The sequence below is a fragment of the Syngnathoides biaculeatus genome, chromosome 7, assembly GCF_019802595.1.
Source record: "Syngnathoides biaculeatus isolate LvHL_M chromosome 7, ASM1980259v1, whole genome shotgun sequence".
NCBI classification, from domain to species: Eukaryota; Metazoa; Chordata; class Actinopteri; order Syngnathiformes; family Syngnathidae; genus Syngnathoides; species Syngnathoides biaculeatus.
This window is the reverse complement of record NC_084646.1, coordinates 3,460,796-3,486,132: the sequence shown is the minus strand read 5'-3', so window position 1 is coordinate 3,486,132 and position 25,337 is coordinate 3,460,796. Positions and strand designations below refer to the sequence as shown.

Genomic DNA, 25,337 nt, shown 5'->3' with positions numbered 1-25,337 from the left:
CAAATCTAGAATGTGAATTTCCATGATTCTTGTAAAAATCTGGACCAAAATTTGAAATGCTCATATAACATAAATGATAACGTTGAGATTTGACAAGCATTTTTATGTGACCAAACGTGAATACTTGAAAAACACATTACCCTTGATTTCTGATTCCAAAACGAGTTCATGAATTGATGATGTAAATATGACGAGATGATTAAATATTTTTGTTCCACAGTCATAACGGCCCTCTGAGCGAAACCGGAACAACAATGTGGCCCGTGAGAAAAAATGAGTTTGACACCCCTGTTTTAGATCATCAAACAAATGTAAAAGATAACCCATTTGTTGTGACTCGTTTCACTCGTGAAAAAGTCTACGGAAATTAATTGAAAAAAAAAAAAAATATATATATATATATTGGCATGAACAGAAAATGAAACACACCTCCTTCAGTTTGTCACTGAGAACTTTGATCTCCTCCTCGTACTTGTCCTCCTTTTCTGAGTACTGTACACACAAAACACACACACATTGTTACCTAACATATTACCGAGATGTTTTTCCAGTGTGACTTGTTAATCATACACTTTCTGCCTCACACACACTTCATCACCTTCTCCGACTGGGCTTCTAAGGACTTCAGGTTGTTGGTTACATTTTTCAGCTCCTCCTCCAGGTCGCTGGCTTTACTGTGGAAACATTCACAGGGAAGATACGCGAGGGTCATTGACTGCTAAAGAATTTTCACCTCAACCAAAAAGGGAGAAAAAGTCAAGTGCGTAAAACTATGATTACAAATATACAATTACAGTATGTCACCTTGTCCAAATTATTTTGAGTCCATGGAGTTGCACTACATAAAATTAAAAATAATTCCGATAGCAAATTGAAATATTCTCAATTCAAGTGAAATGAAGTGAAAATGAAGTGAAATGAAAGTCTTCACATCTTAATTGTTTCATTCCAGCTCCAGTGTGGGAGTGTAAAAAGAAAAAAAAGTTAAACTGTCCTTACGACGGCAGACCTAACTGGATTATATAAATCAATGGGGGGCGGGGGGGTTTACCATTCTGAGAGCTCGGCCCTCTCTTCGGCTCGCTCCAGGTCCAACTCCAGGATCACAAGCTTGCGAGCCACCTGGAGAAAGAGTTCGGGGATTTTAAGCCTCTCTGATGGCTTCAAAATGAACATTACCCATGTGTCAGTCTTGTTCTTTGAAGTCAAAGATTGAAAGCCTCGCCTCTTCGTATTTGCGGTCGGCCTCCTCCGCGATGTGCTTGGCCTCCTTCAGCTGCATCTCCTGAATCTCCATCTTCTCCTCGTCCTTCATTGCTCGGGTTTCGATCACCTTCATTCCTCTAAAGCAGGCCAGAGAACAGGTGGTAACGTGAAGGCCGTGAAAAATAATGAAAGATGTTATCAACACAAGCTTCATGAGCTACAGTATTAAAGTATTAAATTAAATTACAGTATTTTCACACGCTTTCAACCCTGCGGCTTATGCAGTGATGCAGTTAATATGTATATTTTTTCTAACGGTGGCAAGGCGGCACTCGAGCAGAAAAGGTAAGAGTGAGAACAGTGGAATATATGTGCCGAGGAAGTGACTTTTATATGTATGTTTTTTTTTTTAACTGGCCCTGTTAGCACTGCGCTAGCATTAGCGCTGTGCAAGCGTGTTGCTGCTGTGTTACTGCCGTGTCTCAGGGATTTTTACCAGCATTTTTTTCTTTTGTAACCGGCCCTGTTAGCGCTGTGCTAGCGTGTTGCTGCTATGTTACTGCCATGTCCCGGTGATTTTTACCAGTATACGTTTTTTGTAACCTGCCCTGTTAGCGCGGTGCTAGCGTGTTCCTGCTGTGTTACTGCTGCGCCCCCCCCCACCCAAAACCAGCCCTGTTCGTGATACCGTGTTGTTGCTAAGCGAAGGTATTAAAACTTTGAAAACTCTTTCTGTGTACCGTCTTTTTTTGTAAATATCTCGTGTTTCAATGTGGGCACTTGCGGCTTTTACACACGTGCGGCTTGTGTACGTACCAAATGGTATTTCCTTTACAAATGTACTGGGTGAGGTTTAAAATCCAGTGCTCTGTAGGCCGAAATTACGTATTAAAAATAAAAATTTTTAAAAGAAGATTTTGTAACAAGCCGGTTTGTGTTGAGGTTTTCGCTAACGTGTGCTACCAACCTTAATTATGTAAAGTACACCTCAGTCCACCAGACCAGACTCCCAACTGACAGATATTTTAATACAGCAAACTTCTGATGTGAAATATATGAATTATTGACACCTACCAACCAACCGATGTATAACAGTACAACTTAAAATTTTGTTCCCCCCCCCCAGTAAAAGTACAGCTAATAAACTCTGGAATAAATATTCATAGTTGAATACATTTTGAAAATCTGGACACAGACACACACTATGTTTACACTTTTGTACTGACAAGCTATCTTTTCTATTGCAATACTTTGCCAATAATAATAATTGTACAAGAAGAGGAAGTATCACATTAGGGGATAAATTCACCGATATGTCGCGATATCTCTTTCTTCGTATTTTCAGTGGCGTGTATTGATTCGAGGATAATAGGAAACGTGAAAGAAGCAGCATGCCGCCACACATGAACTGCATGTGTTGTACAGAGAAACCAACTAACCTCTCGCTCTCATCTGCAGCCTTCTCGGCCTCCTCCAGTTTTTGCAGCGCTGTGGCCAGCCTCTCCTGGGCCCGGTCCAACTCCTCCTCCACCAGCTGGATGCGACGGTTCAGAGCGGCGACATCACCCTCTGCCTGAAAAACCGCAGGAGAGGGGGAAGATACATTTAGTCATTCATTCAGCTTTAACTCAGACAAGATGGAACACCCTTCCCCCCGCCGATATTAAACAGGAAGAAGGGGAAATAGCACAAACGGGGTTGAAAAAAAAAACCAAACTCCACTGCTTGGTAAGGACTAACAAACAACAAAAAGAAGAGTCTATACCTTGATTTTTAATCTCCAGAAAGCACAATAATTTAAAGCCATAGAAATTCACTACGCCAATATAACTCCACATCAAAAAGTGGATGAAAAGATTCCAAAGTTTGATTAAATCTGTTATTTCGAAATTCAATTCCCCCCTCTGAATCCATCCATCCATTTTCTTAACTGCTTATCCTCACAAAGGTCGCGGGGAGTGCTGGAGCCTAACCCAGCTGTCCACGGGCAGGGGGCGGGGTACACCCTGAACTGGTTGCCAGCCTATCGCCGGGCACATCGAGACAAACAGCGGTGCTCACAATCACACCTAGGGGCAATTTAGTGGGTCTAATTAATGTTGCGTGTTTTTGGGAGGTGGGAGGAAACCGGAGTGCCCGGAGGAAACACGGGGAGAACAGGGAAACTCCACACAGGCGGGTCCGGGATTGAACCTGGGACCTCAGAACTGTGAGACCGACGCTTTCCAGCTGATCCGTCGTGCCCCACCCCACCAATATGACTATTAATACAGATTGTGTGAAGCTGAAGCGATTGAAGCAAAATGGAGTACCTGTACTGTACACTACTAGGCTGTAACCAGTAAAGATATCCTTGACTCAGTCAACTTGTTTTCTGTCTAAACAAGGACAAGCTGAGTAACAGAGCATCCATGGTGGCGTTCACAAATTTTTTTGTTACCTTACTTCAGTAGTTCACTGAAAATCTCCTGTGTTTGTGGTTGGTTGGTGTCAGGTTTAATTCATTGATAGCATTTTTATTCCTGATCAACACTGCGCATTGGACTGAACACATTGGTGAATTGGTAATAAATATGCCGCCCCCAGCATATTGCAGGTCTTCATTTTTGGCATACTTAGTATCAGTAGGAGGATCTCCTGATCACCTTTGGAAGTAAATATGTGCCACCAGGACTTGAATTTGATACTTATGAATTAATACATAATGAAGGATCTCCGGCATCCTCACGCATTCCCAAAATCTTGTGTAGATTGAAGGCTCTTGATTGCCTGTTGGTGTGAATGTGAATGGAAATGCTCATTTGTCTTTCTCGTAATTAACTGATAAGTCCGGGGTGTGTCCGTTCTTTCACCCAAAGTCAGCTTCAACAGAGAGGCCCCAGTCTAGCCGCAAGCCTCGTGGGGACAAATACTATATAAGAAAGATGGAGTGGTGGATACTGACTTCATCAGGACACAAATGTCCTACATCATGGTAGGGTTATCATTATGAATCAGAAGTATTTGTCAACTCTCACCCTGGTAAATAAAGTTCTGACTGTCTTCACATGTTGAAAGTAATGCAAATGGCATTTATCTGTTCCAGCCCCCCCCCCCGAAATATTCCTTTTTAAATGAGAAAAAACAATAAGGAATAAACAATTTTTGTCACAGGTCAATTGAATGTCCATTCTGCTGCTCCCTGCATTGACAAGCTGGGGGTATGGAAGTAAATATGCGCCATCAGGATTAGAATTTGAAATGACAGAGAAAACAGAATTTGAATTTGAAATATAAAGTGATCATATTTTCAATTGTTATAGTTCAGTGTAACTTTCCAACTTTTCACCCAGCTACAATTCGCTGTCTAAAATTCACCATCTGTGCCACCAGGGAGGGTTACATCGGGTCAGAACCGAACACCCAGCCAATCGCAGTTACGCTTTGTTAGTCACATGACGTCACATACTAAGAGAGCGTAACTGGATTGGCTGGCTGTTCGGTTCTGACCTGAAGTAACCCTACCTGGTGGCACAGGCGCTGAATTTTAGACTGCGAGTTGTCGCCGGTTGGATTTCAGACAGCAAATTGTAGCCAGTTCTATTGTTACCATTGAAATGTTACACTGAAATTCAACTATTGAAAATGTGATCACTTTACATTTCAAATCCAAATCCAGTTTTCTGTGGCATTTCAAATTCAAATCCTGGTGGCACATATTGACTCTCAGACTCACCTCAACACAGAGTACGTGCCCAACCAAAAAGGAAAATGATACACATTTAACTTGCTTTGAGTTTATGCATTCACAAGAACCAATTACAGTATGCCCCAACTCCAAGGTTACACGGTATATCAAAAATAAAAAAAAATAAAAAAAAAATCTCCGCTAAAAAATGATCCTGTTCAATATGATAGCTCAGAACATTTAGACTATCCAATTTCATTAAAAATGAACAGTTATTTGGCTTTTGGGGAGGGGGGGGGGGGTCTTCAGTGGACATCTCCCTGACAGGACAATCCCTGTAATAAATAAGACCTGACAAAACCTAAATTCTTTCTGTAATATCTGAAGATTGCAAGTCATTTTCCAGTAACTTGGCATGCACAATTGGGGTGTTTCCCCCTAATCTGTCTCTTTGCAAAACAAAGGCAGGAGATGGGGGGAAAAAAAACAAACAAAAAACAAACATACAACTATATTGGAATTTCCTCTTAGATGTCCAGTGTTGAAGGGGTTGAAAATTTGAGTTGCAATTCTACAATTCCACAAATTCATCCATTTACTGGCTTTTATATGCTTCCAGAAATTGCCACTTATCAAAACCTCAAGCACTAAAAATGTACTTCAGTTTCCGAAAGGATAGTAGCTGGTAGTTTCTTAGACAAAAATGATTCTGTGTTCAGCTGCAGGGCACAAGTTAGTAGGTCAGTCACTCATTAAACTCGTCATGCTGTCCAGAAGTCGGATCCACGCCGAGCACGAGGGCTTTCCACTTGGATCAGCGGTGGCCGGGTCATTTGTTTTCCACATGTGGTGAAATAAAAAAGACAAAAAGGAAGCATTGCAGAGAGGTTGGTGAGCTCAGTAAAGAGCTCGGGTTAATTGACAATAATCTTAGTCCAATTTGGCTATTAAAAATACAATTGACCTTGACCCCACAAACTTGTATCCCACCATCTGGATTTTCTCATGTGCAGGGGGAACTCGGTTTATGACGTAGTACTGTTCCAGTGGTGGCGACGTAACCGGACTTGTACAAAAAGCAGAACACACCATTGTGTCGCATACCGACGCCAACACAGTCGTAAAATCAGAAAATGTATTGTTCGTTGCTCTGTGTGTGTCTTATTTATTTGTTTAGGTTATGCCGTGTCAAGCTCTGGGTTGTACTACAAGTGCTTTATAAATGAACCTGGATAGGTTAAGTGCAGTACTTACCATAATTTCCGGCCTATAAGCCCTGACTTTTTTCCACAGGCTTTCAACCCTGCGCTTTATGCGGTGATGCGGCTAATTTGTGCATTTTTTTCTACCGGCCGGAAGGGGGCACTCGAGTGGAAAAGGTAAGCGTGAGAGCGGTGGAATATATGTGCCGAGGAAGTGACTTTTACCAGTCTGGCCCTGTTAGCGCTACGCTAGCTTGTTACTCCCGTGTCTCTGTGATTTTTACTGGTATGTTTTTTTTTTTTTTCCCAACCGGCCCTGTTAGCATGGCTCTAGCATTAGCATTATAACGCGCTAGCGTTAAACCCTTTGTATACCGTCTTTCTTTGTAAATATCTTGTGTTTCAATGTGGGCACTTGCGGCTTTTACACAGCCACAGTGTATGTATGTACCAAATGTTATTTCCCTTACAAATGTACTGGTTGAGGCTTATAACCAGGTGTGCTCGGTAGGCCGGGAATTACGGTAATCATGAACGTTTTATTCATCATGTCCTATGATGTAATGTATTACGAAACTATCACACTGGCAGTTTGTTGTATTTGATTATTATTTATTTTTATTTTGCTTTTTTTACTCTGCTTGCCTCAGGTCAGCACTGTAAATAAGAAACTGTTCTCAATCGCCTTAACTGAATAAAATGAGGTTAAAAGACTATTTACAGAAGAGGTTTGTAGGAAAAGCCTTCTTGACCGTATAAAACAAATTAGTGTCGCCCTCCATTTTCCAATGGTCGGCTGCGACAGTCTCCATAAACAACCACAGCTCTCAACAGAATTAGTGGTTTGCAAAATGGGTAAACCTTCAATTCTGAGAGAGAAAAAATGTACAGTATTTTCCGCACTATAAGGCGAACCGCATTATAAGGCCACCCCCAATGAATGGCCTATCTAAAAAAAAAAAAAAACTTAATATATAAGGCGCACCACATTATAAGGAGACTAGAATAGACACTACAGAAGAGGCTGGGGTTACGTTATGCACTCATTAGATGGCGCTGCACTAAAGGCTCAATATTGATCCATATATAAGGCTCACCGGACTATAAGGCGCACCGTGGGCTTTTGAGAAAATTAAAGGCTTTTAGGTGCGCCTTATAGTGCGGAAAATACGGTAATCTACTTCTTAAATTTGACGAAAGGCGTGTGACTTTTGACAATGTTGGGATCTTGGCTATTGCTCAAAATCACGGACCCTCAAAGATCCTGACCTGACGTCTGCAAACAGCAAAGCAGCTAGGATACAAACATTGTCACCAGAAAAAAAGTATCCAAAATGGGGCGGCCAGAATTTGAGGAAGGACATATGGAACTGACTACAGTTCTGAGAAAAAAACCCAAAATCTGGACCACATTGGTACCTATTATGCACCGCTCCATTTAGGGGTAACGTAAGAGTGGCGTCAGCCTGTCACTGGGTCAGCTGGAGAATGAATGCATGGTTTCCTTTTGAAAGCAATACAATTTATCCGCATTGTCGCTTTGCTGTTTTAATTGGTTGGAAAGTCTTTCCACCTTACCATTCTACCACCCCGCCCCCAGAGTCCTAGAGTCTGCTGTACTGCTGCGGGGGGGGGGGGGGGGGAGGCTACGGAGTACAGGCAGGAAATGTTCGCGGAATCAGAGTCGAAGTGTGTTAAAACAGTTAGCGGCTGATAAGAGGGGAAAACCTCACCCACCGCGGGGTGAATGAAAAGCACTAAATCGGCTCAACATTGTCAAATCTACTTTGAACGGGCTGACATCTGTCGACAGCACATCTGGCTCAAGAGAACAGAACTTGGGTGGAACCTGAAATAACAGAAATGACCTACTACTTCCTGAATTGTGTTCAACGACGAACGCTGAAGTACAAACAAACGGGCTTTTCATGAGCTTAAGGTCAACTAGACTAGACGCATTAACGCGCTTCCAGACATACACAGTACAAGCACTGATTCGAATGAAGGGACCGCCTGTAAAACACAGACCCTAACCCTAACCCTAGGAACTAGCTAGAATGATGCCCAGCTAAGCGTAGGTTGTCATGTTACATGCCGGATCGCCAACACAAAGAATGGACAACCAGGTTGAGGTACCAAATTGGTGCAACCGTATTAATGTGAACAGGTTTCCCCCCTAAACCAGAGGAGGGGGAATCCATTGAGGACAACGAATATTGTTTCAAGATTAAATGACAGCTTTGCCCACAATTCAATCACTTCCGGCAAAGACCAAAAGAACTTCATATTGAGATGACTGTTACCATATTAACTGTTCTGAGTATTAATTCTGCTTTTGTTTACTTTCGCATCTGTATAATAGCACACTCTTAGAAGGCAGCGACATGCGACTGTGATTACATTTCATATGACTAAATACAACAGTTTTCATGCATTGTAGTACTGTATTCGTCTGGAACTGTCTGCCCAAACATGGATAAACCTGTCCATTTCCAACCTGAGGAAACAGCTTGCGATAAATTGCAGATGTTTTTGTTTTGGCACATGCACATTAGCCCACATTAGCCCCATTTCATGGTCATCCACAACTGTAAAACTAAAACAATCTGAGCCTTCATGCATGTGCGCGCGCGCGCGCACACACACACACACACAACACACACACACACACACACACACACACACTTTATTCAGTTATTTATATTTTATTTGATGTTTGTGCTCTGATTTCTAAAAATAAAAATCAGTTTAGTCACCATTTACTCAGTACTGTATTTGAGTAGTATTTTTAACTGACTTCATTCTCACTCAAGTATTTTTTAGGAGTACTTTTTACTTTTTATTCATCATCCATATCACTTATCTTTTTTCAAGTAACAGTCCTCTTGCTTGAGTACAATATTTAGCTACTGTTCCCACCTCTGCATCCACATTTTTAATATTACTTATTCATGTACAGTTACAATGTACACATCTCAGTTATTACAAGTATTATTGTGGTACATTGACTTATGAGTTACATTTGACCAAGTTACCTCAGTTGACTCAAACAGCAAATCAATTTTCCCTACTGAAATAATTCATCTACCATTAATCTGTTCCAGACCGACAAAAAAAACAAACAAAAAAAAACCACCAAAATGTGTATTTGTTATGTTATGAAAACTAGCACTGCATTGTAAAGCAATGTACCAGAAGCATAAATGAAGTTTGCTCATTATTGAAGTCAATCAAGAAAAACAAACAAATAAATAAATCTACCAACTGCTTATAACTCTAAAAAATCTTGTAATTTGGGTCACTTGTAAGTCAAGGTCCCACTGAACACATATGTTTATGCTAAATTCTTCATGTGTGCTGTTACTGTTCACCCCTTCCAGTACGAATGACGCTTTAGTGTATTCTCGTATTCTATAAAACTGCACTCAACAATGACATGAGTCAGCTGCCCAACAGTTTTACATTTCCTTTACGAGAGAGTCCCCCCCCTTAAATGACACCATAGTCTCAGCACTCACTCTGTACTTTACAGCTGTAAAAGAAGTATCTTTCCTTAGAGAAAAAAATAAGTTAAACTGGAGCAGTATTGCACATTTAATAAGACGCACATCAACCCCAGTGGCCGAGCAAGAAGCTAATATTTCCTGAAAATCATTATTGTCTGCAAGCTAATTTGTCATTTCGAGATGATTCAGCTCATCGGGACTGACATTAAAGTTTACAGAAACACAGCACCGAAGAGACTTTTACAAAGAAAATCAAGGCCAAGTCAGAGCGGAATCTAATTACGAGCCGATTCCAGGGCAGTGGGCTAATGAGCGACATAACGCCACTGTGGTTCTGTGGAGGTTATTCTTGATACAACGGTTCCCTAACCAATATGGGAATATAGACGAGTACAGTGGAACCTTGAAAGCCAAACACACCGGGGAGTTGCTGTCATACAACACAATGTTGTGCTCAATGTTAGCATATCGCACAAGTCTTAGTTTGGAGTTAGTCTGTACATTTATTTGTTCTCGCCACAAAGGTTAACATGAGCCTCACATTCAATCATTCACAGCTCCTTGAATGGAATGTTTGCCCATACATTTATCGTAATTTCCGGCCTATAAGCCGCGACTTTTTTCGCACGCTTTCAACCCTGTGGTTTGTGTGGTGATGCGGATAATTTGTGCATTTTTTCTAACACCCGCAAGGGGCCACTCGCGCGAAAAAGGTATGACTGAGACCGGTGGAATATATGTGCCGAGGAATTGATGGTCCGGCCCTGTTACCACTGCGCTGTCTCAGTGATTTTTAACAGTATGTTTTTTTTTAACCGGCCCTGTTAGTGCGGCGCTAGCGTTCAACTCTCTGTGAACCGTCTTTCTTTGTAAATATCTCGTGTTTCAATATGGGCACTTGCAGCTTTTACAGAGCTACGGCGTATGTATGTACCAAATGGTATTTCCTTTACAAATGTACTGGGGGGAGGCTTATTACCAGGTATGCTATGTAGGCGGGAATTACAGTAATTTGGATAAACATTGTTTCTCCTACAATTGATCTTTGAGACGATTTCAAAGTTGAATTCAGACTAACGTCAGTCTCTTGTGTCGCATTGCAGGAAAACAACTTTATACTGTTTGGTGTGTCCATAAATAGAGGTTAGGGTTTTTAAGTGTCCACTGGTCAAGTAAACATCCCAGCAAAACATTTTACAAGCCACTTTTGGGCACTGTATAAATACTATTGCTAGGTGATTTGAACATGTTGGGCTTTGGAACATTGTAAGCAGTTTTATTATTATTTTGTAGTGTTTTGTAAGCTATGCAACAAAATGTATTTCAGTCCTGATCTTTGAATTCTATTTTGTGCTCTAGGTTTTTGATGTACCATGAGTAAACCTTATCACTGCCATGATTTTGCATTATGAACTGATACTATATCTGCAGACAAGGCACCAGGATTCCACTCTGTTACTTGTTGAAAACATGTACAGTATTTGATACAGCAACTCTGCAATTTGTTTGTTCATTGCTTTGTAATTACCGTAATTTCCGGCCTATACACTGCGACTTTTTTCCACACTCTTTCAGCCCTGCGGTTTATGTGGTGATGCGGCTAATTTGTGCATTTTTTTCTCACGGCCGCGAGGGGGCACTCGAGCGGAAAAGGTAAGAGTGAGACCAGTGGAATATATGTGCAGAGGAAGTGACTTTTACCGGTCCCGCCATTATAGCGCTGCGCTAGCATGTTACTGTCGTGTCTCAGTGATTTTTAACAGTATGTTTTTTTTTTGTAACCGACCCTGTTAGCGCAGCGCTAGCGTTAGCACTTCGGCGCTAGTGTTGAACTATGTGTAACGTCTTTCTTTGTAAATATCTCATGTTTCAAAGTCAAATTCAATATGGGCATCTGCGGCTTTTACACAGCTGCAGCCCATGCATGTAAATGGTATTTCCTTTACAAATGTACTGGTTGAAGCTTATAACCAGGTGCACTTTGTAGGCCAGGAATTACAGTATACATTTCTATTATTAAATATATTATGCCACTTTAAATATATGGAGTCACTCAATCAATTTGGTCGGCCAAAAAACACCTTAAAGTTTAGGAGTAAATCTGGCATTTGCTGGCACAGACTGAACAATCATTTCAACTAAATCGCACAGTCTCGGTCGGCATAATCACGTAATTATCTCTCTGCCACAAAGCCACCGACGTGGGAGTGTTCCCTAGAATGCCCGGCGCTGACGATACGGAACCGATATGCATTATATTTGGAATTCTAAAGAAAACAGAGCAACCAGGAAGTCATTCTTTCCACAGACTGTCGAGTGTGAGAGAAGCAGAAGCCCACTGCAGCAGAGGGGATGACAACTTCAATTTATACACGCCAGACAGCGAGGAAAATAATGCTTATAATGGAAAACACTTGCATTCTTCGACTCAGTTCTGCATATTCTTGGGCGTAAATGATGGAGAGTGACAAATAACTGGAATTGTTGCAATACTGAGCAAGAATGTACGGGACCACAGAATTCATCTCATCCCTTCCAATTGAAATACTTTTTAAAAACACCATAAAACCATGGAACCCTTAACTTTTGAATGCCCTTAACTTGGAATCTGGCTAGAACCTCCAAATGATTAAGTTGGCGCATTTTTCGCTGTATCTTTGGCTATTCCTCATGGATGACTGAGCATAAGTGTGGGTTCTGTTAAGTCGGTGGTTTTATTTGACTACGGTTATACTTCCTGTTTTGTTTGTTTCCCTTTCTGCTGGATCTTCTGTGATCGATGTCGTGTATTTGAGACCACCTGTAGCTTGCGACATTGAGTGGGCGCCACTAACAACCGGCCGGTTCATTGGTTAGCGGTTAGCTACCTACTCTGACAGAGAATTTACATTTCATCAAACTGGAAGTCAAAGAAGGTCACAGAGTGGAATATATTCAACTGTGGAATCAGTGTTCGGGTAATGATATTGTACTGTCGTGACCAGGCAATAGAGAAACGGCAACTTAACAATAAAACAGTAAATTGGCGGTAAGAACAAGGTACAAGGAAATTAAAATGTCAAAGGTTCCTCACTGATACCGCCTTACCCTGACATCTCTGCGATCTGAACATGCCACTGTCAAGAAATTGTCACTTAGTTGTCTTTACAAACATTAAAAAAAGTAACATACTCCTCAAAAGATTACAAAGTGCACAAAACCTGATCATCTACTAAAAAAATGACTTCACCCCGCTTAACCAGAACCATCCGTCGGCTCGAAGAAGCCACCAGGCGCTCTAGTGTGACAGCTGCGTTCATCACTACTGGCACAACACAACCAGATTTCAAGCCTGACTGCTGGCAGTCAAGGCGTATTATGGGTAGAGTCGTTGCCAAGCGTTGAAGAGGGAAGATGAATGTGTGGAATAGAACTTCATCTTTCCAGTTGCTGCATCATTTTTTTTTTGTTAAATGGAGGATCAGAGAGAGGGAGAGAGTACAAGAGTTTAAATGAATGGATGAGGTTTTTTTTTTTTGTCCACTGAACCCGCAGTGCGTTGCATACACTTCATCTTCCTGTGAGACTGGACCCACAGGGACAGGAAGTGAAGGCCAGATTTGGCAGTCAACATCCTGGGCAGGGCAGCCAAGGTTTCTCAAGCATGCATGCTTCATGGTAAACAAATTGCAGTTTTAAGTACAAAAAAAAGCAGGGGGGGAGCGAGTAAGTCTGGTCTGTTGATCCATAAACCAGCCAATAAACAGTTTATGTAAAGAACTTATAGTAAACTCCTCTAGTACACAAGAACAAAACAAACACACAACCAACCCTGCGCTACGACAGAGTGACACGTCCAAAGAGCCTGAAACCACTGAAATCCAAAATAACAAACCCCAGTACTTTTCATTTTTAGCCAGAAATGCAGGCTGTGTGTCTCTTGCGTCCACGTTGTGAAACAATGATTCATTACACGAACGCATTCAGCAATGCTCCTCTTTTGATCTCCCTGAGCTCCAATGAAAGTACTTTTGTGCCAAGGAATAACTCCAGGTTGTCCTAATTATTCACATATGCGAGTGCAGCACTCTGCCACACAACAGGCGTGGGGCTCAATTCAACTTTATAAAGAAGCGCGACGGTGAAGAGAAATGACTGAAACTGAAATTGTAGATACAGTACAGTAATGTTTGCTATTTGATTCTGATAAATTATTACTATCAAAAAATTGCAAGTTGGGCTACAAGCAGCATAGGCTCTCGGGATTTGTACACCCAGTTTCACATCACCAAAGTCCTCTTTCAGAAAAAGGAGTTCAGAACATTATGAGAACTTGAAGTCTCTCTTAAGTACTGACTGACAAAAAGTGAGTACAGAGAGAGAAAATGAAAACCACACATAGGCGGGGCTGGTATTTGAATCCTGGTCCTCAGAACTGTGAGGCTGTCACTTTAAACAATTGTCCACCATTCCACCAACCTATAGTCCATAGATCCATCCGTTTTCTTGGCCGCTTATCCTCAAGAGTGTGCTGGGAGTGCTGGAGTCAATCCCAGCTATCATCAGGCAGGAGGTATGGTACATCCTGAATTGGTTGCCAGACAATCACAGGTCACATGGAGACAGATGACAGTCGCACACACAATCACACCTAGGGGCAATTTAGAGTATCCAATGAATGCATGTTTTTGGAAAGTGGCAGGAAACCGGAGTACCTGGAGAAAACCCATGCAAGCACAGGAAGAACATGCAAACTCCATACAGGTGGGGCCCGGATTGAACCCAGGTCCTCAGAACTGTGAGGCCAACTCTTTCCAGCTACGCCACCTTGCCGCCCTGACCTGTCGTCCATCCATTCATTTTCTTAGCCACTTATCCTCACGAGTGTGCCAGGAGTGCTGGAGCCAATCCCAGCTATCATCAGGCAGGAGGCAGGGTACACCCTGAACTGGTTGCCAGCCAATCACAGGGCACATGAAGACAGATAACAGTCGGACTCACAATCACACCTAGGGGCAATGTGACCAGGTCTCCCCCCTGTCCAATCAATGGATATTTTTGGTATGTGGGAGGAAACCGGGGTGCCTGGAGAAAACCCACGCAGGGATGGGGAGAACATGCAAACTTCACACAGGCGGGGACTGAACTGCGCCACCTTGCCACCCTGAGCTATAGTCCCGAAGGGAAATTCAATTCACTTACGTATTAGTTGCAATGTTGCCAATTTAGAAGGTGCACAGATTAAATCATGCAGAGTTTGAAGAAAATAAGGCCAAGCAGTCTCTCTCGTCACGTCATCTTTTATCTCTTTAGAGCCCAACCTTACCCTTCCACTCACCTTGAATCTCTCCACACGCCGTATCCCTACGGTGCAAAATGTCATAAATGAAACAAGACTGTTACCCGAGCGTGCTTGCTAAGCGATTCCATTGTCCGGACTCTTCCACTGTGGACTTCGAATACCCCTTATGTGAGAGTGGCAGGTGGCACATAAAAAAAAATAGAAGACTGACTCATTGCGACACAGTTGACTGTCTTTATTGAGTAAGCATTTACGAAAGTTGTCATGTCAGTGTAGGCTCATACCAAGAGATGATTACAAGTAAACATTAAAGTCCATGTCTTCTGACTGAGTCGAACCCTAACCCTGTTTAACAGTAGGAGTCCATTTTAACTCTATTGTTCATCCATTTTCTCTAAACGCATGTCCTCACGAGGATCGAGCGTGAGCTGAGCAAATCCAGCAGCTAACCTTGGGTGACAAATCGACAAACCACCATTCCCACATCACAGTTTTACACTTATGGACAATTGAGAGCCGTTATTCAAACTGACGTGTTCCGGGGGATGTGTGAGGAAGCCAGAGTACCGGGAGAAAACCCACGCACATGAAAAGACCACACAGGAAGGCCAGAGTCAACATTAAACCCCCGAAGCATTGAACTATGATGTAGTCACTGCTAGCTACTCTAATGTATCCAAATGTTGATTTACCAGACTCTGATTCAAATTACAGCCTTCAGGCTTCAGTCCACAGGTACTGTAATATCTTTGCATGTGGGAAAGTAGAGTCACAGTTGCCGATACATTTTTTTATTGAATGGAAAAACAGCCAAACACTCAAATGACAACGCTCATAAGTAGGTCAAAAACTCACACTTACAATAAACTAACCCAACCAACCCGACTCAAGCACTAGTTGTCACTCACTAGGCCAGGGCCCTTAAAGCCAAATGTCCAAAACACATATGGCCTACTAATATAATTTTTTTTTAGGACGCTGGAACAGATTAATGGCATTACAAATCATTTCAATGGTGAACAATGCTCTAATATATGACTTGTAAAATGCTCCAATACTATGACAGCGATACCGCTTCACCAGCCTAACAAAGGTAAGCATGGAGGACATTTTTTGGCAGATTAAAAATTTTACCATGTAAAAATTTCCATTGTCCTGCTACAGTTGTATTTTAAAACTCATTTGAATTGTGTCACAGGCTACATTTAAGTGAGATGTGTTGCAAAATCGTCTGAAAAACATGCAGTTGAAGGTTAAAATGTCAGTCCTGAAAAGAGTTACATCAGTGAAAATTTCCTAAAAAAAAAATTGTTAAAGTTGTCCTTTGAACAATATTTCTATCAAATAAAAGTACTTTCATTGCAATTTCAAGACATAATGGTATTCTTAAGTATTGGTACTTGGTATCAGCAAGCACTAAAATGTTAATATTTATACTCGCAATTGCATCCTTAATACCACTATTAATTTTGAGGTGTCCATAATACTGCAGATTTATTTTTTTATTTAAATTGTACACGTGATAGCCACAGATATTGAGGAGAAAAAAAAATCTGCCATGTTAACATCTTTTAAGTTTAAAGTTTCTTAGAATATAGGATTGTGATGCTCGTAAGATCCATTTTTCTTTCAAATAAAGCGTATACAATCCACGGGTCCATTTAATGATGTCGCCATGAAGTTCTGTTGAAAACAATTCAGATTGCTAAAAATTGATTTTTGGGGAGTTTTAGACTGGTCATGGAGCCGCACCGCGCATGCGCAAAGACCCGCAGGAATCCAAACTTTTCTTTCTCCACCCCGAAAAAGACCAACGCCTTGCATTGTGGCCGACCAATGAATGGCACAGCTTTATTCTTCGCTTTTATTCTACGACTGCGATGCCCGAATAACGGAACCACACCGATACCAGCGAGTAATAACATCATCAGCTAAAAAAAATAAAATAACCACACTTACTGCAGACATGAACGCGTGCACCGAGATGGTTAATACAAGAACTTAATTGTCTCACTTTCTCCCGGAGCTCTCGTTCGCTGTCCAGCTCCCTCTGCAGGACCTGAGCCCGGTCTTCGGCGTCGTCTGCCTGCTGCTGCAAACACTGAATCTTCCTCTTGACAGCATCCAAAGAGTTCAAACCTGCCATTGTCGATCGATTTTTTTTTTTATGCCTTAACTTTACACCACACGTGAACGGGAGGGGGAAAACGATGCCAAATAATAATTTTAAAAAAAGTGGCTTCAACTAGCCTGCTTGTATTAGTCTTACTTGCTTTAAAAAAAACTACTTAAAAAAAAAATTAAAAACCCGAGTAGAATATTTGAATGAGCGAGTCAAGGTCCGTCCGTCCCGACAACGGAGACGTTCAACGAAAACGCGTTATTAAACCAGGAAATAGGAATGTTCAAGTGGTCCCCCGAATATCTTTTTTTTTGTGGTTGTTGCTGAAGAATCAATGAAATTTGAAAGGCGTGGGGAGGGGGGGGAGAAAAAAAAAAGGAAATTGGGTCCTCCTCGGGAATGTGGCAGTTCTTTGGTCCGCGGTACTTGTGAGGATAAAGAAAGGCTGAGTGGAGGAGAGAGGCGCTCTGTGGAGGCCAGAGGAGGAGACACGTGATTGGATGGGGAGGTCACGGGGGGGCGGGGCCTTAAGGGTGCGTTCAAGTTGATCACCCGCGACTGCTCGTGTTCACTTCAATGTCAGATTGGAAATTAAAATGACCGGATGTACAACGTGTCGTACAAAATACTGTGTTGTACAACTAGTCGTTGGCCTTTGCTACTGGGCGAAACTCTATCAACTTAAATTGAATTATTAGTAAGAGTAAAATTGTCCGTTTGGTTCTCCTGACTGCACTCTCTTCAATGCATGTTGAGGATGTTATATTTATTTTTGTTGTTGTCTAATCAGATTCCAACCTGTTTGCTGTCATGTCTATCTACCCAGGTCCTTCATAATGGACCCTTCCGATGGCGACCTTTCAAAATGGCGATTGAACATAAAATGTTTGAAGTCGATTTTCTATCGCGTATTCCAGATAATATTGGGGTATGTTTTTTTTTTTTGCCAAATGCGTCAGACTTGTCCAAGAGAGTTCTACAGAGATGTCTCAACTATTTCACGTGAGGATATGTACATGGAATTAAGATTTTGGACGGTGACGCCTCACAAACTTCAGACTGAAATCAAACAGGATAAAATAGTGGAATCGTACTGCGCATGTCAAGCAGGGTGAGTACTTTTTACTTGGAAAGATCAGGACTAATATCATTGTAGTCTTTAGAAGTGAGTGGGTGTATGCATTTGACTTGACTCGTAATGGATGTCCGATGTGATACAAATCGGCAAATAGACATTTCTGTTGCATTTACGTATCCCTACTCTTCGGCATAAAACATGACACACTTCATTCAGCAGGTCAGCTAACAAAGTGAAAGTTGTTCTCCTGCTATGTATAAAGCACTGATAATAATTCAATCAAACTCAAAGATACTTCTCCCTCTCTTACCTTCGAACATAAAGCCTTGTGTTTGTCGATATTGTCCACGTTTAATTGTACATGTGCTCTTCTGCAAGCCTTAATCCATCGTAGACACTTCGTCAACCATGTTTTAAGCTTTGGAAAATGAATCAAGCGGGCCCCTTGTAACCTAGCAGGTTATCTTTCATCAGAATTGAACGTTCCCCAAGCGCATCTGAGGACCATTTTCTTCATACCATTAAATTTTCCAAGCGCATGCTACTGACCACCAGCATTGCTAGTGGGACAATACTGCGAGAGGGGCGTGTCAAGCCAGGGTTTAAGACAATGCGGCTATCTGATTGGCTATTATTGTATGAGTGATTGACAGGTCGGAAAGGTCCATTAGTTGTGCAGGACGATGTAACTTGAACTCTATTAGGAATGGGCCAGTTTTTTTTACCAATCAGAGTTCAGATGTGTCCAATAAAAGATCTCAGACGTTATTCAGCATTCAGTACTGTGACAACAGTAGGTCAAACCGAGGCCGTCGCAACAAAGTGAGCGACTACTCAATTTGGGCTACTTAGCAATTTTGCGACTATATTTAGTGACTTCTTTACCCCTTTAGTGATGTTTTTCCATACAAGTGACAAGCAACAAATTTAGTGACATTTTGTGGTTTCAATGGAGACTTCTATGGAGAATATGAGACGACTTTCCGAGAAGCAGATGTTGTCTCCTTTGTATCCAAATGTCTGTAGTCATAACCCACAGCTGGCTAATTTTACCATAACCCCGTCTGTACTTTTAGTCCATAAAAAAAGAACAATATTTCTTTGACAAACCCTTTAAAAATTCAAGTATTTGCTTACGATAACACATAATAATCAAGAGCTAGCAAAATAACACAATGCAAAACATAATGAATGATTTAACAGTGCCTAATAGTGCCGGTGTTGCTCTTGAATGCTTTCAATTAAGCAAAGGTCATGAACTCCTTCATATTTGAAGTGAACAAAATGTATTTCTGCCTGATGAACATTTTCAAAATGTCCTCAGTCGCACATCTTTCAACGCTTTTTGAATGCAGTTCATTTTTGTGCCACATACGGTTGAAATAAATACTTGAGTTTTTTTCAAGTACCTCAAGTACAACAAAAAAAACCCAAAGAGGACTTGTCCCTTCCTCTGGAAACCTTTCATTTAATTGTGTCGCTTCAAAGACCGACTGACCGACAAGGCAAAAACTGAATAGATGGATTGAAAGTGATGCATGTAGGTCTGTCCTCGCTGCTCAATTATGAACTTCTCTATAGAAATTGCTTGCTTTTTTTTATGATGCGTCAATTGTGTAAATGAAGAGGGCGGCTTCTCTGGCCTTGGAGCCAAACAAATCTCCGCTGTCTTCACTGCCGAGCGTGAGGAGAACCGGCAACCTTGTCCGCTACTCCGTCTGATTTGCAACGGAAATGCTAGAAGCGAAGATTTTATTGGAGACAGGACTGCTGACATTTTTTTTGTTGTTGTTGTTTGCCTTAGCTGCATTCCTGACATTCCAGAGGAGCCCCCACAAACTCTTCTCCTCCTCTCCCACCACAGCGTCCTAAAGAAGTGTTTTTACTGCTTTTACCATTAGCTGAACTGTGTCTCCATGGTGCCACCGTGTCTTTCCTTCTCTCAATCCTTTTGTGCTACTGATCTGTGGATCAGCGGCTTCGGTGGAGCGAACGAACGCACGACTGCTTGACTCACACGATTCCCCGCATTTGAACGGCGTCTTCACTCATCGGACACACCATTCGGTACACTTGCACAACTGAATGGACTCTTGCTCAAGGTGACTAGTTTCGACCTGCCCTTAATGTTGAAGCAATATCCAAAACGCTGGTGTCTGGAGGCAGAACAGTGACCTAATCGTTAGTACGTCTGAATCACCCTTTTTGAGTCTCAGGGTTCCAGCACAAACCCGACACAGACTTCATGTGTGAAGTTTGCAGGCCCCACCCCACCCCCGCCCCACATGCTTGCATGGGTTTTTTCAGGGTACTACAGCTCCATCCAATATTCCAACATTACAACACATTAAATAATAAATTCCAATCAAAACACAGCATTGTAATCTTTTTAAAGGCAGAAATATTAAGTCATTAGCCTGGAATGACTGCTGCCTCTAATAATAAGTGAGACAGAGAGATTTAGTTCCAGGACATTTGAGAGAGTACAAATAGCTTTGAATGGCTCTTGAAAAACAACGGGAACTAAGAGCTCTTAGAACTCTTCTCTAGTTTATTTAAATAGGACAGGAGCTTGATCTGGGGTGACTCACTGACACACTTCCCTTTCTTTTGTGTTTCCTGCTACACCGCATTTCCCTGGGATATCCTCCAACTGCACTCAAAACAATGCAATGCAGTGTCTACTACGGTTCTTTCTCCAAAGTGTTTACGCCGTAGTCATACGTGAATGACTGTAACTCGTGACATTAAAATATAAGTCTAGGAGTTTTGTGGAAGATTAAAATATGACATACGTGGGTCGTGGTTATGCTGGGGTCCATCTCGCTTGACTTCAGCAAAGACATGCTGTACATCATTTCCCATCCAGTTTACCGTGCTTAAGGATAATCTCAAGTAAATATTCTTATTCTTACCACTATTGTCCTTTTAGAAAATAAGTCATACTGGTATAGATGAGAAAGCCAAGTGTGGTGGCAGCTCATGTGTTGAATGGGGAATGTCGGAACTTCGTCACCATTTTGGTCAAATCCCAAACCAAAACACAATTTAGTTTATCCTAAATTGCAAGAGGCATTGAATATTTAGCCAGAAACTGGCCCGTCAAGGAGGTTTACGCCTGTAATTCCAGTTGAGGGCAGTAGTCTGATGAAGCTCCCATTGGTAAAGGCACAGCTACAAGGCGCTTGCCAGTGAGCCTGGCGTTAGTGGTGCCCAGTATTCATTAAAAAAAAAAAAAGTTTTCTTTTTTTCTTCACAGAGGTTTTCTGAATCACTCCTAGTTTGAACCGATTGGACGCATTTCCCTCGGGAAAACCTCGGTTAGGGTATACCTACAAAGCCCTGAACAACAAAGCTCCAAAGCAGAGGTCATCAATGTCAGACAAATTTGTTTTTTCAGCTGTGTGTATCAAAGTGTTAGCCCTTTGCATTAATCAGTACTGAAGAAGGAGCTCACACTTTCAGAAAGGTGGGTGACCCTTGCTTTAGGCAATATCTAAACCCTTCCACAATGTCAAAATGGTGATCCATGACGAGAAATCCAGTTCTAATTCCTTATGGATGCTTCCATGGGGAGCTTTTCAGAGCATGGCCAATAGGGTCGAGGCCGACGGGGAGACCTGGGACATGCTAGCTTGGAAGGGGCCCTAGTTGTGAGCTTTCCTGCTTGGACCCAAAGAAATTGAAAAAAATGGATGGATGGTGATGAATATGTCCTCTGCAACTTACTTTGACTTTTGTAGGGAGTAGAAGAGCATACGTGTCGGAAAACTGTGAAGCGTTTTTGTGGTTTGTGTGTGTCTGTGTGTCTTGGTAAGTGAACGCTCATCTTTCAGGAGTGGCTGCACAGGAATGCATATCTGAAGAGCTCTAAAGCATTCGTACGGATCAAAGTGAAGCTACAGCTGCCTCTTACTTCCACAGAGTCCAGCTGCGGAATAGCAGGCTTCACAATGCTCAATTGAGCTTTGCCGTGAGCCCAGTGTGGATTCAGTGAGTTATTAACGAGAAGGGAAAGTGAGTGATGTGAAAGTTATTTGACCCCCGCTTTGTATATAGTGTGTGTGTGTGTGTGTGTGTGTGTGTGTGTGTGTTGGCTTACATCGGCAGCTTTCTTCTCAGACAATTCCAGTTTTTCCTGAGCATCCTTCAGGCCCTCAGAGAACTTGTCCAGTTCATCCTCTGTCTGCTTCATCTTCTTCTGGAGGTCAAGTAGCTCTTCTTCCAGCTATAGATAAATAGAGAATATGATTAGATGGAATCATTTTTAAAAATCCTCCATCCATTTTCAGTGATGCTTGTCATCGCGACTGTTGCTTTGAGCTGGAGCCAATCCCAGCTGACTTTGGGTGAGAGGCAGGGTACACCCTGCAGTTGTTTCCGGCTAATTACTGGGCATAATACAGACGAACAATCATCCAAACTCATATTCAACGACGCCGATGTGCTGCCACCAATTGCAAAATAGGTGTCAATAAATTGATCAACACTAAAATTGTCTCAGCATTGTCTCTTAGCACATCCAGCTCCCAGTTCTGAGGTTCAGGGTTCAAATCCAGCCTGTGCCCTGGAGTTAGCATGGTCTCCCTGCGTCTGTGTGAGTTTTCCCCGGGTACTCCGGTTTCCTCCCGTCTTCCAGAAACATGCATGTTACGTTAATTGAAGAGTCTGAATTGTCCATAGGTGTGAATGTGTATGTTTAGCTATGCGTGCCATGCAATGGCTTGGTTGCACGTGACGTCACGCTTGTTCATCCGGGTACTTGACCGCCATTGTTGCAGGCAAGCAGTCAGCTGTCCGTCGTCATCATGCCAGAATTTTGTTGCGTCTACGGGTGTGGAAATCGCAGAAACAGAGACATCGGGAAGAGATTTTTCCCGTGTTCCAAAGATTAGATTGCATGAAGGAGAAGATACAATGGAGTTATCGAAAAAAAATGGCAACAAAAGTGGCTTGCAAATAAATGACGTGCAGATCTGAACGAAGGTCGAGTACACAAAGCAAATGGTTATTTGAAAATTTGGTCTGATCATTTTATAAGCGGTAAGAATGTGTATTTCTAGTGTCCGGATATTCTACTCAAGGGAAGTCTTTCAGATCCTTTGAAAGTACGTCGTTGTGGAAAGTATACGAATCGATATCTTCACAGAGTTTGATCTTCTGTACATATCTAGCTTTGGCGACATCATCGGTGGATTAAAGTAGGCAGAAAACATCCGCCGCTCGCCGCTTACAGATGGGTCTGTGGACGTTGCCATGGTGATGTCATCTGCAACGCCTAGCTTGTCTGTAGAAATGGCGGCGATTATCACGTGAATGCAACCCAACAATTGTCTGGTGACCATTCCGGTGTGTGCTCTTGCCTCCTGCTCAAGGTCAGCTAGGATGGGCTACAGTACACCCATGAAAATAATGAGGGTAAGCGGTTGCGCTAACGGCTCAATGGCTGGAGAAAATTGTCATAAATCCAAATCCAATTTTGAGGTATGTATACATGTATGTCAAAAGAATATAAGGTGGAGGTGGGACAGCATCAGAGATCCGCGCTGAGCCCCTTCCTGTTTGTGGTAGTAATGGATAGGCTGACAGATGAGGTGAGACTGGAATCCCCTTTGACTATGATTTTCGCAGATGATATTGTGATCTGGAGTGAAAGCAGAGAGCAGCCGGAGGAAAATTTTTAAAGATGGAGGCACGCGCTGGACAGGAGAGGAATGAAGATTAGCTGTAGTAAAACAGAATATATGTGCATGAATGTGAGGGGCGGTGGAGGAGGAGTGGATCTCTAGGGAGAAGAGATAGCGAGCGTGGATGACTTCAAATACTTGGGGTCAACAATACAGAGCAAAGGTGAGTGGAGTAAGGAAGTGAAGAAACGGGTCCAAGCTGGTTGGAACAGTTGGCGGAAGGTGTCTGGTGTTCTATGTGACAGAAGAGTCTCCGCTAGGATGAAGGGCAAAGTTTATAAAACAGTGGTGAGGCCGGCCATGATGTACGGATTAAAGACGGCGGCATTGAAGAAACAACAGGAAGCAGAACTGGACGTAGCCGAAATGAAGATGTTGAGGTTCTCGCTTGGAGTGACCAAGTTGGATATGATTAGAAATGAGCTTATTAGAGAGGGACAGACAAAGTTGGATGTTTGAGAGACAAGTTTAGAAAGAGCAGACTTAGATCGTTTGGACATGTCCAGAGACGAGAGTGCTGAGGATGGAGCTTGCGAGGAAAACCAATGAAAAGGTTGATGGATGTTGTGAGGGAGGACATGAGGACAGTGGGTGTCAGAGAGGAAGATTCATGAGACAGGCTTAAATGGATAAAGATGACACACTGTGGCGACCCCTAATCGCGACAAGCCGAAAGGAAAAGAAGAAGAAGTATGTATGTATGAGCGCACGGATCAGCCCAATATCTTTTGACAATGAACTAAGAAAGAAATGGTCATACGGCAACTAGATATGTGGTGTACATTTAAATAGTAGTTGTTGAGGTCCTCCCCCCTCCCACACACACGACGATAAGTGTTCCTCTTATAGCACACAATCAGTTTCCACTTCAGCGTCCAATATTAGGGTTGTTATCAGCGAGCAGGCAGGCACCCTTTTAAAGTCAACACAGATGTTATTGTTGCCCTGTGACAATTAAATACTTATGGGGTTTGCTCGGTGTCGCCTCTACGTGTCAAATAGACTCGGATTCTTTGCTTTGGCCCTCGTCAGTCTTGTGCTTCTATTGGATATCTTACATTAAGCAGAAGTGGGATCGAGAGTACTTTTATGAGGTATCGTTGTTTATCCTGGCCGCAGTAAGTGGGTTGCTCTTCGCCGTTAGGCCGATGCCAAGACATGCAATAGAGTAAATGAACACTGGGGAATGTAAATACACGAGAAAAGTGCTTCCAGAAGATCTCCTCTGAGCTCCGTTGGCTTTTGCATCAACAATGACTTTCCAGTATATGAATACTTTGAATGCAGAATATAAAAATGTGTTCGTTCCCAGGTGGTCCCAACATTTGCAGCTCATCAAAGTATTGTTTAAACTACAAGTGACTTTATTATTTTGCATGAACATTTTTTTCCCCACTTGATAACAGCGATTTTCGGACAAGTTATTTCTCATTTTGGATAGATTCACTCCTTGACATTCCAGCTACTGATATGGAGTCATTTCCTTAATATTTGTCTGTCTGACTTCCTATTCCTGATGTGTCTCTTATCCAGCCGTATAAATTCCGCTTAGCAACGAGTGCCCTGGGAAAACATATGACATGATAAT

The 25,337-nt window shown here is 42.2% G+C and overlaps 1 protein-coding gene across 4 annotated transcripts in view; it reads right to left on the bottom strand.

The window, feature by feature from the left end:
* The window catches only part of tpm4a (tropomyosin 4a), a 31,461-nt gene that overhangs the window by 5,448 nt on the left and 676 nt on the right, over positions 1–25,337 (bottom strand). For 2 of the 4 annotated variants that reach the window (XM_061824875.1, XM_061824874.1), the window contains 6 exons: positions 22,165–22,290; positions 2,646–2,779; positions 1,226–1,343; positions 1,052–1,122; positions 599–674; positions 430–492 (listed from right to left, as the gene is read on the bottom strand). In XM_061824875.1, the coding sequence (XP_061680859.1) occupies positions 430–492; positions 599–674; positions 1,052–1,122; positions 1,226–1,343; positions 2,646–2,779; positions 22,165–22,290 (588 nt within the window). Of the gene's footprint in view, positions 1–429; positions 493–598; positions 675–1,051; positions 1,123–1,225; positions 1,344–2,645; positions 2,780–16,876; positions 17,440–22,164; positions 22,291–25,337 lie in introns of those variants that run through there. The other 2 variants (XM_061824877.1, XM_061824876.1) reach the window with 2 other exon arrangements.